Here is a 20147-nt window from a genome sequence, read left to right as displayed (position 1 = left end):
TATATGCTGTATTTATGTAGGAGGCCGAATTATATATTCTTAATGTTAATTATTTATTAGTTAAAAATTATAGAAATAAATGATAGAACATACTAATGATGAATTAAATGTAGAAATCCATAACATTTAATATTCCAGATTTGAAACAGTCGTTAACACATCTATTTTGAGATGTTTAATCTAAAATATTGAAAAATACGGCATTATATACAGAATGTCGCAGAAATAATAGTAAATTTGTTATACATATATATATAACATATAGATTTTTGAGATTATTTAAAGTCATTTTTCCTCCGTAAAAATGCCCAGAGAAACTATTATTTATTTGCATGTTCCCAAATTTGCCATCATGTATCTTTGTAATTAAACCTTAAATTAAAATTCTAATAAGAGTAAACTCTATTTAAAATTAATTGACAAATGTGATTTTACTAATTTTATTTTCATAAGGTATAATTTGCAAAAAATCATTTATTTTCAATCGTTTATATTTCGAAATTTATTGGTACTTCGACATTTTCACTGAGGAAAAATCGTCTTTAAATGATCTCAGATATCTGCTTCCAAAAGGTTTACTGCTAATTCTGGGACATTTTATATAAAATTTATTATCAAGTTTATAAATGATACAATTTAAAAGTAAATTTATGTTGGCTTAATTCTCAGCAAATATTCGTTTAGTGTTTACAATACACAGTTTAATAGAAGAAATCCAACAGACTTTCAAAGAAACATAATAATAAACATGTGCTCTATCTCTCTCATTCGCTTGTCGCTCCTCAGTTTTTTTTATCCTTACTGTTTTCTTCTTATTTTGAATGTACGCACAGATATATATGTATGTAGAAATAACAGCTCTTGTGTTTATAAAAATAATTTGCTTCAGACAACTAACTTTATATACTATAAATCTTTATATGCTAAATAATATTCTATAAATTTTAAATGAGAATAACTTTTTGACATTGCAATTAATTTAAAGAAAATTTAAATATGTTGTAAATTTAATATCTCTATATTGCCGTCAATTACAATATGTGCGACACTGAAATACATATATATATATATATATATATATATATATATATATATATTGTATATATATATATATAATTTTATTTTAAAAAATTGTGCAAATGGATATTTGCACATTGTTTTCTCACCATATAATATTTCGCTAATTAGGATGTTTTTTCCATTAAAAATTTAAATACATTTTTATTTATTACTGATTTATATACAAGAATAATTTAAAAAGTGTAGGCGTGCGATTATTTTCGAGAGTATGTATCACGCCATCATATTATTGTCGCCTTGTCGTCTCGTCCTCGTGTTCGATTATTTATTTATATTTATGTTACCGTGTGCGAATAATAAGAGATTTGATCCGTGTAGAAAATAACAGATGCGACCGTTCGAAAACAAACCAGAGCACGGGTTAGTTGTCGCTTAGCGATTGGCTCAAGTATGATAGGAAGGGATTATTAGGGAAATTAGGAGCGATATAAGTATCAGCGATTTTTGGTAGAGACACACACATAACGCTCTCTTTTTGGACACACTCTCTCTTACGATCGAGGACCGCCAAGGTCGGAGCGACGGCGAAGAGACAAGGGAACATTTAGTATTTGGACGACAAGAGGCACCTTGAGTTCGCAATAAATACATTATACTCTAATTATAATTCCTTATTTGATCCGGATTCTTTCCTGACTAATTAATCCGGTCTCCTTATATAAATATCTATTTTGTCCACAATCGTTTATCCGCCTACAAAAGACATTAAACCTATATTTAATTTCTCTATTTATGTTTTGTCCAAAGCGTATTTTACAGATCTAAGATAAAAATTCCTTTGCCGACATGATGATATTTCTGAAACTATTATTAAGTAGCGGATTAATTTTTATCGCTGCGACGGCTTCCACTTATAATGAATCTTTATGCGATCAATCATCAAAATATATCACACCAATCCATTACGATATCAAGTTATTATCATATTTTGAAGGAAATATTTTCTATGGAGAATGCAATATCAGCATAAGCATTCTTAACAAAACGCAACACATATATTTACATTCAGAACAATTATGTGTTAAAAATGTAGAGCTAATTAAAAATTTTGAAAGATATCATGAGAATGATAAAGATACAGTTTATAAACTGACATATAATACTATAGAAAACACAATTGATATTTTATTTATGAATGAGTTATCACCACGAAATTACATCTTAAATATAAAATATCATGGTATTGCTGATGAAGTCTTTAAAATTTTCAACGTAAAAAAACTAACTGCGTAAGTAAATAATAAATGTATATTAAAAGAGTACAATAAGTAATTACATAGCACATTGTAATTACAATAATATACTATTTATGTATTAAATATCCAAAAAAAGTTATTATATATCGTGGAATTTAAATATAAAGGCGAACAATCTTTATTTTCGGATATATTATTATGTACATATTACATTTACACATTTTTTAATTTTCAATATTTTTATGTACACCGAAAATGTTTCAATAATTTATTTTCTTTAAAATGTAGTTGGGTAGGTGCTCCGCATTTCCAGAAAATAGGCGCCGGACCATTAATTCCATGTTGGGAGAAACACAATTTATTGTTAAACGCAATCTTTAAGTTATCTATAGGATGTACTCATTGCACGGCTTTGTCAAATATGCCATTGCGAAATACGGAAATAGATAAGAACAATTTGGTATGGAAACACTTCGGTACCACACCTGCAATGTCGCCTCATCTTGCAAAAATGGTTGTGTCTAATTATCTATTTCTTCATGATAACAAAACTGAAAACATTAAAATGTGGTATAGATATAAATCTAAATTTCATATGGAATTTGCAAAAAATGTAGTTAAAAATTTCATGTTGCATATTGATAAAAATATACCGAAGTATTCGAAAATGATTTTGCACGTCACTCATGCTGCAATTCCAAATTTCTATGACAAAAGCGACACAGTTTTCGGACTTGTTCTTTATAGGTGAGTACAAATACTTAAAATTACATTAAAAATAAAATTGTATTTATTGTATGCAAAATTATAAAATTTAAAAACATGTAAGTATATCTTTTGTTCCTGTAAACGTCTGAAAGTATGAGAAATTTTAAAGAGAAACAATTTTAGTAAGAATAAATTTACTGATTTAGTACGTACATAAAAGGGAAAGTATGTATGCTAAATCGTATCCCCTAAGATAAATGTTAAAATTACAATAAAACTATAACAACTATAACTATATACAATAAAACTATAAGAGAAATGACATTTTTTTTATTTATTTAGATTTATGGTTTTTATCAATTATATGAGCATAACACAAATTTATCATTTTTTTCATATTATAAATTAAAAATTAAAAAAAAAAAACATTATTTGATACAATTTACGATACAGGTTTGCTAAATTGTACTTATGAGTTTGTAAATTGTAATTTTAACCATAAAATTAAAAAATTGTAACAAAAATAAAGTTTTATTTTCTATTGATAACTTTTCAGTCTGGACATTTAAATACAACTTTCAGGGAAACAGATATCATCTACGATAAAAATTTACATCCTGTTGCTCACAAAATTCAAGTAGCTCAATTAGTAGGACAGTGATACTAGATTACTTGCAACGTATGCTGTCCATAAGGTTATTCTATTTTAAACGCTATCTCGCTCCAACTTTTTCGCAAACGATGAACTTAAGTATTTATATTGCAATAAGATTTTCGTATATCAAACTCTTTTTACAATAATATTAGTATTTGTTTTTATTGCAAGTATTTTCAAAGCGATTTTATAGGTATAAAATATTTTTGCTTATAGATTTATCCAGAATTTCGAATAGTCCATTTGTTTGTTGTTCAACATCAACATAATTCTTTTTATTTGGATGATTATCGTTTGTGGAATTCTACTTCACAAGATGATAGTTTATTACAAATTCGCCAATCTATAAGAGGTATAACGTAATATAATAAAATTGTCCGCGTAAATGTTTAATTATTAATATTATAAAAATATATGTGTAAAGTTATAAGATAATTAATTCTTTATTTGGATTAATAATATATTAATTTTATAAAAGTACACACACACACACACACACACACACACACACACATGTACGTATGTGTGTGCGTATTTACGCGAATTCTTTAATTAATACTTAAAGTATATATACATATGTATATATGAATATACATATAAACAATATAGATGTGTGCATGCAATTTGCAACTATGAGCTACATAGTTTTCTTTAAAAACAACTACTAGTTTTTTCTTGCAAAAATATTGATTTTTCACATTATTTTATATAAAATTATTGAGATAAGATCAAAGAGAAATGAATATTTCTTGAGATATATTTACGTTCACGTAAAATAATGTGTTAAAGGTATAAAATACCCTGTAAAATATTCTCTTTATGATTATTTTATCCTTTCAACTTATTGTTTTGGGTGTGTGTTTATATATGTATATATATATATATATATATATATATATATATAGTGTCCGTAATAACCGCGCATATGTAGGTAGAGGAAATTAATTGAATGGTCATTTATTGTTTTGCTATCTTTATAACAATTAACGAGAAATTTCATTTCACTGTTACGCAATTACTACCTTGTATATACATATATATACAATTTAATTTTATAAAATCACTATGTTTACATGTAACCTTTCTAGTAAATATGTACTTATAATATATCTAAATAATATTTATGTAAATTGTAGCACCTTGTATAGTGCGCATGGTGCAACAAATCTTCTACGACCAAATATTTTGGAAAAGATTTTGTTCATATATAAATAGCACGTAAGTAATATAATATAGAATATAATTAAAAAAAATAAAATTATATAAAATTATAATAATTTATAATAAGACCAGTTTTATAAAATTTCCCTTATTTTTTAGCTTTTTCTGACATTATTTTGTTTTTTTTTAGTTTTATAAGTTTTTAGTTTTCCTATATTTTTCTAGATTCTGTACTAGATTTATATTTAATTTCATTACTTTTACTACAAAATTGCTTTTGTAAAAAAAAAAATGTTATTTTATCTTTGTCATTTTTTCATATACATATTTATTGTTTTGTTTATTTTTAGTTCATGATTTATTATTTTTTAAAACAATTTTTCAAATTATTTTTATTTTTTTATTCTTTCCTTTATTTCGATATATCGTCTATAATTTTTATAATTTCTCTTCTTCTAATTGCATCTTTTGTTATTTTTTATTTGTTTTCTTCTTTTCTTCTTCTTCTATCTTTTTTAACAGATTTTTAAATATCTAACACTTACATCTCTTTTCCATTACTTTCTTTATTTAATTTTTCTACTCTCGTAGATTTATTTCTTTTATATTATTTTTCTTATTTTTTGTTTTGCCTTTATCTTCCTTTTATCTGTTTTGTTATTTCCTTTTTAAATCATTTTATAACACTTTAAATACTTTGCTCAAATATAATCTGTATTAATGGTTAATATAGTGCCTAAAAAATTAAATAAAATTATTAAATTTTATTTAAAATAATGTATTATTTATTATGATAACATAAATACAAGATATATAAATGGATTTATAAATATATAAATAGAAGTGCAATTTTATATTTTGCTTCTTAATATGTATTACAATTTTTATAACATTAACATTATACGTATAATTTTAACATATTTGTAATGTTTTTTTACATATTTTACATATTTTTGAATCAAGAATGGCAGATATAGGACTACAAACATTTAAATATTGGGGTTTGGAAAAGTATTGTCCTCTCATAAAAATAATACGAAATTATAAGGATACTATGAACGAAGCAAATGTATTGATGCAAAATATCAACACATTAAAAATTGATTGCCTTCCCGTAACTTTTACTATACAGACGTCTCCCAATTTTACCGAGTTTACTCATCATATGGTATGCGTGTCGAAGGTTTTAAAAATATCATTACCATTTGAAGAAAAGGGTTGGATGATATTCAATATACAACAAATTGGTAAATATCGACCAATGGTCTTATTAAGACTTATTTCTCGTCTTTATTTTACACACACATAATTAACATTATTATATATTTTTATTTATTTTATTCATTGTCCTATAAAAATCTGAGAAATTCATTATAATTTTAATAGTTTTAAAATATTTTGTGTAATATTCTGCGCGCGCATTATTATATATAATCAAGATATACATCGGCGTTTTCTATTATAATTTTAATCAATATTAAAGTTATATTTTTACAAATATTTTATTCTAATTAAAATAAAAATGATAAAAAAGTTAATTATATTTATTAAAATTATTTATTATATTTTTAAAATTAGTATAATAATAAGTACAAGTAAAACATACAATTTTCGTAAAGTTACATGTTACAGAAATATTACTGATTAATATAAAATAATTATTACACAATTTATGCACAACTATAATCAATTTTATTTTATTCTATACAATATTTTGCACAGTTTTATTTTTAATTTATAATCAATTTTCTATATGTATTCGTATTTTATTTATATGTATTAAATTTTTGATACGTTATTAATTTATAATTTATATAAACAAAAGTATGAAACCAAAATGTTTGAAAATAAATACATTATACTAATAATAAAATTATTCAAAATAATAAATATTTATAAAATTTATTTACTATTCATCAGGATATTATCGCGTGAACTATGATAGTGAGAATTGGCGGAGAATTTCAAATTATCTAAACACTAATGATCACACGAAAATTCATGTTCTTAATCGTGCCCAAATTATCGATGATGCATTTCATTTAATGATAGCAGGCCAACTCGATTCAGCTATATTCTGGGATATCACTTTGTATCTGCAACAAGAAATAGATTATACTGCTTGGTATCCTATGTTTAAAGCTCTGGAATACATGTTCAATACTTTTTTAGTGTGGGAAGAAAGAATGATGCATTTTAAGGTAAATATTAATAGATTTGAATAATTACTCACTTGAATAACAAGCCCCAAAGTTATGAAAGTTTATGATTTTCATTACTGCCAATATTATTGATATGTAACATCGTTATAGGATATATAGCTGAATGCTTAAAATCATTGTCAATGAGTTATAATTCAAAACATTTCGCACAAATTAAACCATTTTTTTTATACATGTATGTCTATATATTTGAGCGTATGTACGTACATAGATAAGATAAAATGAATGTTTATCTCAAAAAAAACATAAAATCTTTAAGAATGTATTAGTATATAATAAAAAAAATATAATAATTTTTAAATACATTTATATAATATAAACAAAGAAATATATATTTAACAATTTTTAGAATCGCATAATGCAGGGATTAAACAACGTACTTAAAAGAATTAAATATAAAGAAATTGATGATATAGACGAACTTAGAAAATGTTTACGACAAGAAGCTGCAAGATGGGCATGTTTTCTTGGTGGCATTATTTGTAAAAAAACGGCCAACAATAAATTAAAACAACATATCAAAGACCCTGAAACACACAGGTAATTATTGTTATATATTCCTAGCCTTTCTTAATCAAATTTCTTTGTAGATATCTTTTATAATGTTTAAATGATTTGATCAAAAGGTTATATACTAATTTTTAATAAACAAATTTAATATTTTTTATTTCAGACTTTTGCCATGGTGGAAGGAATGGACATATTGTAATGGTTTGATGATAAATATCAACGAAACGACTTGGAAATCAGTGTATAATGCAGGATTGGAAAAATCTGACACTAAATTTTCAGAATACTTGGCTTGCACTCAAGATGCTAATATAATTAAGGACCATTTAACATTAAAATATATAAATATTACGCAACGAGAATATCAATATCTTGTTAACAATTTCTTACATATTATTACGAAGCATGCGAAGAATCCAACTATTCTGCTGTACATATTAGATAATTTTTTTATCATAAAACCAAAGTAATGTAACATTTTTATAAATATTTTGTACAAAAATGTATTATGTGTTTATATATACATTTGTTTTTTCGTTTTTAGAGATGTTGGTATAACTGCAGCATTTATTACTATTATTAATAACGTATATTCCGTAAATCTAATTCAGGTAAAAATTTTACATGTTTATATATGTATGTATACAAAATGTAATAATAATGCGATATTAATAATTATTATTTAATGTTTAAATAATTTTGATAATGTTATAATAACGTTGTTTATTATTGATGTTAAAAAATAATACATTTTAGGAATTAAACAATTACGTTCAACAATTGAAGCGCAATACACACTTTTGTGGTAAAATAAAAGAAGAGGTATATTTAATAAATATTATGAAAAGCAAAAGAAAAAAAAATATTGTTCTATTTCTCTTATTAATTTCTGAATATTAATTTTATATTTATATTTGTTTTGTTTATTATATAAACAGTACCATATATTAATTTCATTGTGCAAATCTTTGTTTATATATATTAGGATTTCGTAGTGTTGGATTCTCACAAAATTGAAAACAAGATAGTAATTCGCCAGATTCAAATCGAAAGACAGAGACAATATTATAAAAGTATTTTCCATCGGATATAAAAAATTGCAGCTTTGCATGCGTGGATAAACTTCATATGAATAATTTTTTATATTGTATGTACTATTTATTTTACTGGTTTAATTATTATTTATTTAGATGTATTACTATATTCGATGCCTCTATATTTATAAGTTTTTATGACTGCATGCATCAAGTTTTTCATTTTTTTTTTATTTGCGATCTTGATTAAAGTAGTTGAATGTATTATTAGTTGCTTTCTATTTACATCAAAACTCAGATAAATCTCACTTCTGTCTTTCTTTAACATGGATGTTGAAGAAAGACAGAAGTGAGATTTATCTGAGTTTTGTTGTAAATAAAATGCAACTATTATCTGTGCAGTCACAAGAAAATGGCCATATAATATTATAATAAATTCTACTGTTGGATATAATATAATAATATAGACGTAAAATTAGTAATTTATAGGTCTTTCTTCAAGCAGAAAATTAAAATAAAATTAGAACGACATTGATCTTAAAGTTAGATGTAACATTTATTAAATGCGGAACGTTTCGTGCTTTTACTTAAGATTTCTTCAGTCGCGATGCAATACGCTATAAGTAACAATAAATATAAATTTACAAATTATTATGTTAAAAATTGTGTAGAAATTACCTTTATGTTTTACAATGATCACATCTTTAGTCCAGGGCGTAGAGAAATAAATTCGTAGTTAGTCAGACATTAAAAAACTATTCAATAAGTATAAGTGTCAAATTTTTTGTAAATTATAGCCATGTTTACTTTGCAGCAACACCTGTGTATTGAATGGACAATGATACAGAATTTTTTGAGACGCGGTATTTTTATCTCTAAATAATAAGCGACTAAAGGACAACGACAATCAAGTTTTCCTTGTTTTGTGTATTAAAAATAGAATCAAGTAACGGAAAGTAAGACGAAACCAAAAATTTACAATCTTCTGTTGCATTTATTAAAGTATTAAACCATTATATTGTTGTTTTATGTAGATAGTTTCCTAGATCAATTATATACTCCATAACTTTAACATTGTACAACATATATAATGCGGCGTTTTTTGCTGATATTTTTAATAAACCTAAAAATACTGCAAAATGTGTAAATCTGAATTGTAACTTACAATAAAAAGTATTTTAAAACATTTGTCATTAAATTTGTTTTCAGGAAGATTATATTATATACTTTTTCCAATCAACATGATAAATTTTAATATTAAAGAATTATCTTATCATTTTATTTGCCTCTTTATTATTTATTATTCTTACTATTTTCTAATGATAAATGTCGAATCTATTTTAGCAAAATAAAATTTATACTGCAATGTTGCAACATGAACAAAATATTCAAAAAATAGATAGAAATCCATTATATACTGAAATAGGAAAACAATCAGTATATTCTAAAAGCTTCCTATATATAACTAATCAATTAGAATATAAAGAAAAAGTACTGTTTCCTAATTGTTTGTACTTGTTTGTACCTCTTTAATTTTCGTTTGTACCTCAAAAGGACCGAAAGTAGACATTGGTCAAATTTTGAAATGACTGTACTTCCGGTCTGTTCAAGGTATAAACGATTTGAAGAAAGGTATACAAACGGGTATAAATAATTCGAAAACAGTACCGGTTTGCAGATTTCGAATATCTTTAAAAATGACAAAGTTACCCCTTACGCGAATTTTGAAATGCCTGTACTTCCAGTTCTTTTGAGGTACAAACGATTTGAAAGGAGGTAGAAACGGATACAAACGATTCTCTTTCGAATGCCGTTAATGAAAATAAAATATCTTAAAGTTAAGCGCTGACCATTTTTTTAACCCCCGGTATCTTATAACCCTTTGAGGTAAAACGAAAAATCAAACGGTACAAGCAGGTATAATTGAGGTACAAACAAATTATATTAAAAACATTTTTTTTTTAAGTCGGGCGCCAGGTTCACATCGGTATATAATCGGTATATGAAATTTATATGTATAATGGTAGAGTTGAATATTGAAGGAGTACTAATTATTCATAAAATTGACATTGCGCTTATGGGCACAAATAAAATAATAATAAGAGTCAAATATGTTTGGTAATTCTACATTTATGCCAAATTTGAAAAAAATCAGAGTATAACTAGACTAGATTTACTTGTTAATAAGAAGCAACAGGTTTTGACATTTGGTATACTTAAAAGAAAGAGAAAAACATTTATAACATTTTATTTAAATTTTAATACTCTATGATTTCAATATTTATGATCTTTTTTTATCGAAATTTTTATTGAAACAAATTATATTTAATAGCAATAAACTAATCTCTGCACACTAAAACAAAAATGTGTTAACTTGATTAAATTTTTCTACTAAATATTATTTTGTTAATTGAACATATAAAATATTTAAATTAAATATAACACTTTAAAAGTAACAAAACGTATATTTGATTTCAATACTAATATATATATATTCAATTAACAAAATGGTAATTTAGTTGAACGGTTTCGTTAAGTTAACAAATTTTTTTTCGCACAGCGTAGAAGTTATAAAGATTTCTTCAGATTTATAAAATGTATGTAAAAGATTTTAATTTTTGTGTTTGATAATATTTTAGCAGCCTAACGTCAGTTATGTTTTTATAATAATTAGGGAAATGTTATTGGTACATCACGCTTCATTAACGTGAAAGAGCAAATGAAATATAAGCAGAATACTTAGTAACGCGATGTTTTATTCCATTACGGATTAAATGGTCAGGGAAGTGAAAGACGTTACGCAGCAAATTTCTGTCGACCGACGACGATGAAGTCGGAGATGAATTGTAATGCGCCATGCATTTCCGTCAACTAAGAGCGACAGCATAAAAGGGTGCTGGGATAGAGTGTCGCAAATCACCGTACGAAAGTGCTCGTCTATACGAAAGTATAGACAAGCGTTGTGAAAAAAACTAAACCTAGTTCGACAGGTCCCCGTTGACCCACCATCGATCGATTCACAATTTTGTGAAAATTTCTGTGCACTGAGCTGATGGCTATCGAATCTCGTCTTTTCTAACGCAACGCGTTATTATTTTTCAAGCTTCTAATCAATGATAAAAACTGTCTATATATACATTAATACGGTATTAAAGTAGACAATTAACATTTTTTTATTATTGTGTGACAGAAAAATATATCTTTTATTATATGAAATGTAAATCTTTTTGAAAAATTTTTTATTATAAAATTCTCTTGCATAAATATTTTATAAAATATTTATGCAAGAGAATATTAGAATAATGAATTTTTCAAAAAGACTAATATTTTATAATAAAGAATATATTCTCTTTTTAATTGTCTACTATAATATATTGTATTAAGAAGAGATATCAATTCTATTTTGATAAATAAATCACTCATATTCGATAATTTCGTTATATATATATATGTATAAAAAATCGTATGTGTCATCTTAGAAAGATAATGTACATCGGGCATTTGATCGAAAAATGGGATGCACTAGTTTTGAACGGTCATTCGATCGCCGATATGTTTTTTATGGCGCCGGATTATGACGGGCGATCTGTCACGGTCACCGTAACATCAACTCCAAAGGGCCGAAAAGGGCTTAATGCCTCTCCTGCTAGGGATAGCGCAAGAAAGAGTGTGCGTGTGGAGAAGGATGAGGAGAAGGAGAGTACGTTACACCATATCAAAATGGCCACAACTTAGGGGTCCTGTGTTACCCCGATATATCATCGTTAGAGAACTTTGGACGGCTTCCTGGTTCCAGCATTGATGGTTTCCTCCGATACGACATGATGTATCTGTTCCTCATTGCAACAGTGTGGAAATGAGAATCGGATGCAATTTGAAAGTAAAAGTATCGTCTAAAGCGATAACAAAAAGTTTCTCGACTGTTTACCTATCCGTCTTCTGACTCACATTTTGGCATAAGATTATATTTAAATTAAAAAGGGATGAATTATACATAATGTCAATTCACTATAATCTCTCTGTAAAAATCGAAAAAAATTTATATCAGAGATATATGTATGTATTTATAATGCTGTTAATAGTTTTTTACGCTAACATTGTGATTAAAATAAAATTAAAATAATAAATTATTAATCAGATTAATTAGGAAATTAAATTGCGATTAAAAAATAATTTATACTCAACGGCAATATATGAGATCTTTAACAATAGCTTAATCTCAGTAAAGAATCACCAAGTTTGGTGTAAAAGACGTTGATTCGACGTCTTTTTAACTAGTGATTTCTTACTGGGATCTATTTAGCATATGTTGTTTTAATTTGACTAAATTTATGTTTCACATATTTATGTAAAAATTATGACATTAAAAACTAGTCAACATTCTGTCTACATGCCTACATCATAAATTGTACAATTGGAAGGACTATTGATTATCGACTGTCGCGTTTCTTGTCAACTTTCTTAGCTAGCATAAATTTAATAACGCTCTACAAGCTAATGATCTGCTAAGACTGCCATACGTAATGAAATAGATAATACAGCAAGTTTGCTACTGAGATATTGTGTCATCAATTCTCGCAGTTTCAGCTTCCAAGCCTAGATATATATCATCTATATAAGTGACGTGTCATACTTCTCAGGTATTCAAACAACGATGCTAAATTTTCACTTATTGCTTATGCGCAGCTAAGAAATTTCAATTTGCTATTCAATGCAATTTGCTGATTAAACTCGCTTGCATACATAGTATCATAAGCTTGACTTGATAAAATAATATACAGGGTATTGCAAGAGAGTGTGGTGAACCGCAAGAAAATATCCTATACTAGTTTTGAATGTTAAGTGACAATTGAACATTGCTGTTCAATATTATAGATATTAAAGTACATCACTTAGCAAAGATATATTATTAAAGCCAACATTTCTGTAAAACAAAGAAATTATTACTAAAAGAAGGAATGAATCGAGCGATTCGTCTCGAATTTTGCATTTGCTCTATTAAAGTAATAACTCAACAAACATGATTTAATCATATTCGAAGAAAACAAAAAGCGACAAATAATAAACTCGACCGATTAAAAGTTAGAGATTGCGAAAGATAATAAGGATCATGAAGGAAGTTAAGAACAAAAGCTCTCTTGCCTTTTTGTCTCGTCCGACTTGTGAGAGCTTTTTGTCATCATTAGCTATTTTTTTTCTCGAGATGGAGAACTAGCCTGCCAAGTATAAAACGGATTGTCCGACTGACGGGAAATTTGTATTAACTAACTATGCGCAAACTGACAGATAAAATAATTACGTGCACATCGACACGCACACGTTCATGCATATTCGTATGTTGAAAACGACTACGCTGATTGTGAGTTAAATTAAATTTTTCTCTACGAGTATCCTGCAATGTCATGTAGATAATCACAAGCTCTTTTTGAAAATCGCGCGTTTCCGCATATATGACACTGACGTTGAACTTGAAATAAAGATTTCGGAAGAAGAAAATAATGTGAGAATCAATGATAGATAATAATTATAAAATACCTATAAATAAAATATCGGTGTGCTTTTATCCGCACAGACTCCTAACAGGTTTCTCGAGTATAATCAGAACTGTCAAAAACTTGACAACTGGAAGTAATTACGGAGATGATGTCGCGTCACTTCGTTCGAATAATTATTAGTGCGATATCAACTTTTTCTAAATACATTATCTAGATTTCGCATTGGCGTTAATCTGCCCAGTAAAGTAATTAAATTTCCGCGAATGCCATTTCCGCGGAGAGTTTATCTAGAACGGCTATGAAAAATTCTGACTTTTAGTTGCCAGCTTTTATCGGGAAGTGCGACAACGCGACGGGTCGGTAGATAAATCCGGCAGAGCGGTTTCCATCCGCGCGCGTCCTTTTCGCAAGTTAATGCGCTTTCCGCAGGACGCTCGCTGGACGTGCAACAAGGCCCGACGTGCGCGTGTGCCTTCGGAGGCTCACGTCGGTTTGTGCCGACGACAGGAATGGTTATCCGATATCAAATTACCGTACGTCGAGCCAAGTTCCTCCACGACCCTGGATACCCAGGATCTGTACGCCAATAACTTCATCCCTGCACCGAATGCAACTTGCGATGGTATAATCTGTCCTGGTCGCCACTACTTCGATTGGTCGTCTCGCTGTTTGTGATCTTTATAGATTGAGCAAATTCACGCAAATTGAACGCCAAGATAATTTAGCGCGCGATTATTTCATTCTTATATGAATGAAAGAGAGAGAATCATCCCAGCAAACACAATATATAAATGTTATATACTCAAGCATGTTACATGCGTAACGTATATGTTAGTTGTAATTTCCCACTCATAGATGTAACATTTTTAATATTACATATATTACATAATTGTAGTTATATTGTCATTATATCCCAAGATAGCACTGACTTATCAATACATCAATGTGCTATTTGGTATATAATTACAATATAACTACAATGTAATATATGTTATATTAAAATGTTACATCTATGAGTGGGAAATTACAATTAACATGGATGTTACATGTAACGTACACGTTATATTACCTGTTATACTCCGTTTTATTATAGCAATGTAACAATTATATATCGATGTTTGCTGGGATTTAACATTTGGTTGATTAAGCGTAAAACCTATGACAGAGAACTAAACGTATATGGCCCGTTCTACAATACGTCGTATGTCGCAGTCGGATGTCGGAACGTAAGCGATGGTCCAATGAGAAAATTTCTATTTCAAAAATAAAATTGCCTCATTGGACAATCGCTTACGTTCCGACATCCGATTGCGACATACGACGTATTGTAGAACGGGCCTAAGCGCTTACGTCTATCGTAGTCGTAGATAACAGACAAAAATAAATCGACGTATACACATGACAGTAACTAAAATAAAATTTATATAAATTTTTTATATATGTATAATCTATAGATAACTCTCGATAAGTTTCAATTAAAAGTTGATTTTCACGATAACGTTCGCGAGATAAGATTTAAATCAGTTCGCGCTAAATTGCATAACGTCGTAACGATAAGAAGAGAATACTATTATTGTTACCAGTAAATCGAGTCGCGTCTCACTCAACGTTATCGATTTTTCTTCTTGTTACTCCGCGTGCGTTTCTGCCGTCTCCCTATCCTGCATCATAAACCATCCGTGAATTCTCCGCATGACCGACCAGCCTCGTTGCTCAGTCGCCTTAGTGGCAAATAGTTAGGCGTTACTCAAGCTGGTTACGGATCCTTCGGCAAACATAGGCGGACAAACGTTTCCTAATTGTACTGGCAATTGTTTACGCTATCTCATAGTATCTTGTCACCTTCCTCCGTTCATGGCTATTTCGTGTTTGTCGTACCTTTCTTGCTGTCATCTCTTTCGGAAGAATACGCCGAAGATTCTGTAGTAGTATACATGTCCGTGATGCGCTTAATTGAATGTCATCGGTAACGAGCTTTCATTAGAGGACCCGACTTTTTTCCTATATATACAGCTCCGAGCTCATCTCTCGATATTATATCCGTCATCGCCGAGGATTACTTTCGCCAATGGAAAACAATGAATCCGCGTACCGCAATGAGTCATGTATGTATGTATTTCACGACATATCGAATTAATTTCTAACCGTATACTCTGCAGCGACGTAATTTTCGACATTTTTCACGATAAAAAACGTACAGTTATTCACGCATGCATTTCCATGTTCCATTAGGCGTATAACCAACGTGCTACAGCATCCGCTTCCGGCGACGAAGTTTTCACTTTGCCACCGTTGTACGTAATAAAGAATTATGAATTTAAAACATCTATAAATTTAACAAAGATTATATATTTTAGTTCAAATGTCTATATAATTTTATTTTTGTTTTTTAACTTTAATTTACTGTTGAATAGATTGATAAAACGAGGTAAAGATTTAATAACTAATGATATAAAAACGAATGTAGTATACAAGATTAATTGTGAAAATTGTAATGCCTCATACATTGAACAAACGAAAAGACATTTATGCACTAGAGTGAAGGAACATACTAGCAATATTAAATTACATGAGTCTAATCATTCGGTTTTGAGTAAACACAGATGTGATTTTGGACATGACTTTAATTGGAAATCACCGACCATTTTACATAATGAGAAACATGTAAGAAAGAGAGAGATTGCTGAAATGTTCTTCATAAAGAAGCATGATAATACTGTTAACCTACAGAAAAACACTGAGAATTTGACAAATATTTACGACAAAATAATAAAGATTGTTTAGTGGTGCACTAAAAAAAAAATTTTGTTGGATTAACAAAAATTCTGTTCGAAAATGGACGAAACGGAATTTTGGTTGAATCTACCAGAATTCCTTTTAATACAACAAATATCTTGTTTGCACCAACAAACAGATTTGTTGTACAAACAAGATGCTTGTTACATTAAAAGGAATTCTGGTAGATTCTTGTTGCATTAAAAAGAATTCTGGTAGATTCAACCAGAATTCCGTTTCGTCCATTTTCAAACAGAATTTTTGTTAATCCAACAAAATTTTTTTTTCAGTGTGCGTTTCAAATTTAGTCGTTGACGAAACATCATAGCGATGGAACGTGTTCCTCTTTTAACTATTAATTTTAAATAAGATCGGTTTTATGTTGCGTTAATCTCATTTTAATTGATGGGTATGTTTGTGTTTGTGGTCATAACTTAACATTTAAATATGTTCTTGTATGTTTCAACATTGTTAAAAACTATTGTGTAATATTGTGTTATAGAATTCTTATTTGATAAGGACCACAACCAAATGGTCGAAACGTCGTGAAAGTATTGAATAAAATTGCTAGTTACGTCAAAATCAATTTTGCCAAATTTATTTTCACCACTAGCGTCCAATATTAATTTTGATTGATTTAATTTACTGTTTCTAATTTTGTAAAAAAAATCTTTATTAAGAAAACATGCTGATTCTTATATAGCGTATCATATATAAAGAACATTATGAACATTAATGCGAAATAAAATAGTTAAATTTTCGTCTTTACATCTCATTTTCTTTTTGAAAAATGTTGGATACGTGCTTGAAATGACGTTATCGTTGGATGATTGGCAAATTGTACAAATAAAAAGAGTCCTCGGGCGAGATTATTTTGTCAAAGAGCCAAATGCAGCCGCAGAGTGTTATACCAACAATGCAACGTATCTGAGCAAATACGTGAGCACTGTTAAATATTTGAACATCCATGCGAATGTAAACGAGAAACCTTGTGTTATGATATGTATCATTAATTCCCTACCAGCGCGAATCTGTCGCGTAAACTAGATGATTGTATAAAGAGCTGTCTCTACGTCGCACGAATATTTCACAATCAAGATTCCACGTGTGCAATGTTAGGAGCTCGCCGTAAGGTTCTCAAATTTTTCATTTTGAATAATACTTATACAGCGGAAAACATGTTCTACGAAGAGAGGAGTGTCGCAAATGTGACATTTTCTCGGATATAACGCGTCTGTTTCTCTACCTCATTCTTTGGGATGTCGCGATGATATGCAATTACTGCGATTTTAGCTGTGCTATTTATTTTAACGATGTATAAAGAAAGTATCCCTCATTGATCCGTAAGATAATACTCTTTGCTATCAAATCGAATTGGATCGACGGGAATCAGTCTGGACATTATCATTCGGGGAAATCGATTATGATAAACAGAATGAAGAAGCAATAAAATTTAAAATTCTTGAGAATGTCGAATTAAATAAAAAGCGTAATGAGATAAAATCAATAATATTATCATATTATCAAGAATGCCAATATCAATGACGATCTTTCTCACATCGCGCGCGTGAAAATATATATAATATATCGATATTGCATTAAAATGTGACGTTAATAATTTTTGACAATCTTCATATAATTTCGGGCCCACGCGCCCGTTTTATTGTATTTGCAGGATTAAAAGCGGGGAATGGGAAAAGGAAGCCGCTAAAAACTGGCACAGACCTCTCGTTAGATAGATCGTAGGACAGGTGCGGTAGCAGCGACCGACGCTACTATTTCCGGAGAAAAAATATCGCTCGTTTAACACCCCCGGGTTCAGCCCCACGAGGCCGATACGAGACGAATTATTGTGCCGCGCCAATCTACGAGGATTACTTGCGCCCACGAAGGGCCATCGGGACGTCGTTCAACGACTTTACGGCGACGCACGTCGAGTCACATCCCTCTGAAAGTGCATCGATATCGTTGCACTTCGAGCTTCCCCGCGGATTAGTCGCATTAAGAATTTCTATTTTAAAAGCTTTGCGCGTCGCAATTCCCCTTTTCAAATGCGTAAATATCGAGTTTACCCAGAAGGAATAAGAGTAGGACAATTTCAGCGTCAAAAATGGAGGAATATTAATACGCAGACACAGAGGCAACTTTGTTATAGATTAAAATGTTAGTTTAAATAGTCAGTTAATTGTTAATCTCATTGGAAAATTATTATACTATATAATACGTATATATAATATTTTAAGATGATATATGTATTTTAAATTCATTTCAATTGATTAATTTATTCCCAAGTTGTCGCAATATTTATGAGATGTTGAATATTACGTAAGTGCTCGAAATTAAGAATTGATTACATATATGAGACAAAGTGAAAATAGTGTTATTAAATTTACATTAAAATATTGTAAAATTAATTTTCTTTTGAATATTTTGTTCGGACTTTAATATTATTACAATGAAAATTCTTCAAGGATTTAAAAATTTTTAATTGGAATTTTTCAAAATTTAGCGTCAAATAACAGAAAGAAAAAGTTTTTCCTATTTAATTGATACAAAATTTGGTGACTTATTGGGAGTTTGAAATTTTATGTGCCCCTCGAAAGCAACTCCAAAGTCACTCAATTCTTATCTATCTCGATTGTCTGATTTGCGTTAAAAAGTAGAAGGATGCAGGAAAATTTTTCATTGCTAGAAAAGATCAGAAAATGAATAAAGATAAAAGAAAAAAGAGCACAATGGCTTACGTTCGAGTAAATGACAACTGAAAATTACGAACAGATGTAAGTTTAATGACGCGATTAATGGACGATGAATTTGATGTGCAGAAATTCCGGTTTGCAATTGGCTCAAATGATTGTTTAACCTTATCGTACGAACGCAAATCCCACATACATAGGATAGTTATATGTTGTGTAACTGCTATTCGCGAGAACGATCAGAATTCCATAAACCAAAACTATATCGCAAACCCCTATGCCTGATCTCTCTTCGTAACATATACCCTCGACGAATAATGGATTTATGACGTACGCGTTAGACTTGAAATACGCATACGGATTAACGTCGTTACTATGAAATCGTGTTTAATGCACAGAGCTCATTACAGTTTAACGATATTCATATTAATATTCATATTGATATACGTATAATAAATTGCTATAAATCTGTTACAGTTTTACCTAGGTTTTAAGGGAATTCTAAGCGTCCTTGAGAAGTCTGTTGTTTTTTCCTGTTTTATCGACAAAATGTATAGATAAACTATAAATCCATTTATTGGCTATACAGATTGTTTTTTACTTGAAATTAGACCA

The 20147-nt window shown here is 28.9% G+C and overlaps 1 protein-coding gene across 1 annotated transcript; it reads left to right on the top strand.

The window, feature by feature from the left end:
- The first annotated feature begins 1267 nt into the window (after window positions 1–1267).
- On the top strand, window positions 1268–14736 carry LOC114944762 (aminopeptidase N-like). The gene is made up of 11 exons (XM_085483249.1): window positions 1268–2309; window positions 2565–3023; window positions 3567–3633; window positions 3856–3991; window positions 4776–4857; window positions 5764–6047; window positions 6721–7001; window positions 7372–7562; window positions 7696–7962; window positions 8077–8143; window positions 14491–14736. The coding sequence occupies exons 1-11, from the start codon at window positions 1867–1869 to the stop codon at window positions 14734–14736; spliced, it is 2523 nt and encodes an 840-aa protein (XP_085339375.1). The 5' UTR covers window positions 1268–1866.
- Window positions 14737–20147: the final 5411 nt, after the last annotated feature.

The sequence above is a fragment of the Nylanderia fulva genome, unplaced genomic scaffold (genome assembly GCF_048542155.1).
Source record: "Nylanderia fulva isolate GAGA-0341 unplaced genomic scaffold, ASM4854215v1 Scaffold24, whole genome shotgun sequence".
Taxonomy (NCBI): Eukaryota; Metazoa; Arthropoda; class Insecta; order Hymenoptera; family Formicidae; genus Nylanderia; species Nylanderia fulva.
This window is presented reverse-complemented; position numbering and strand designations above follow the sequence as displayed.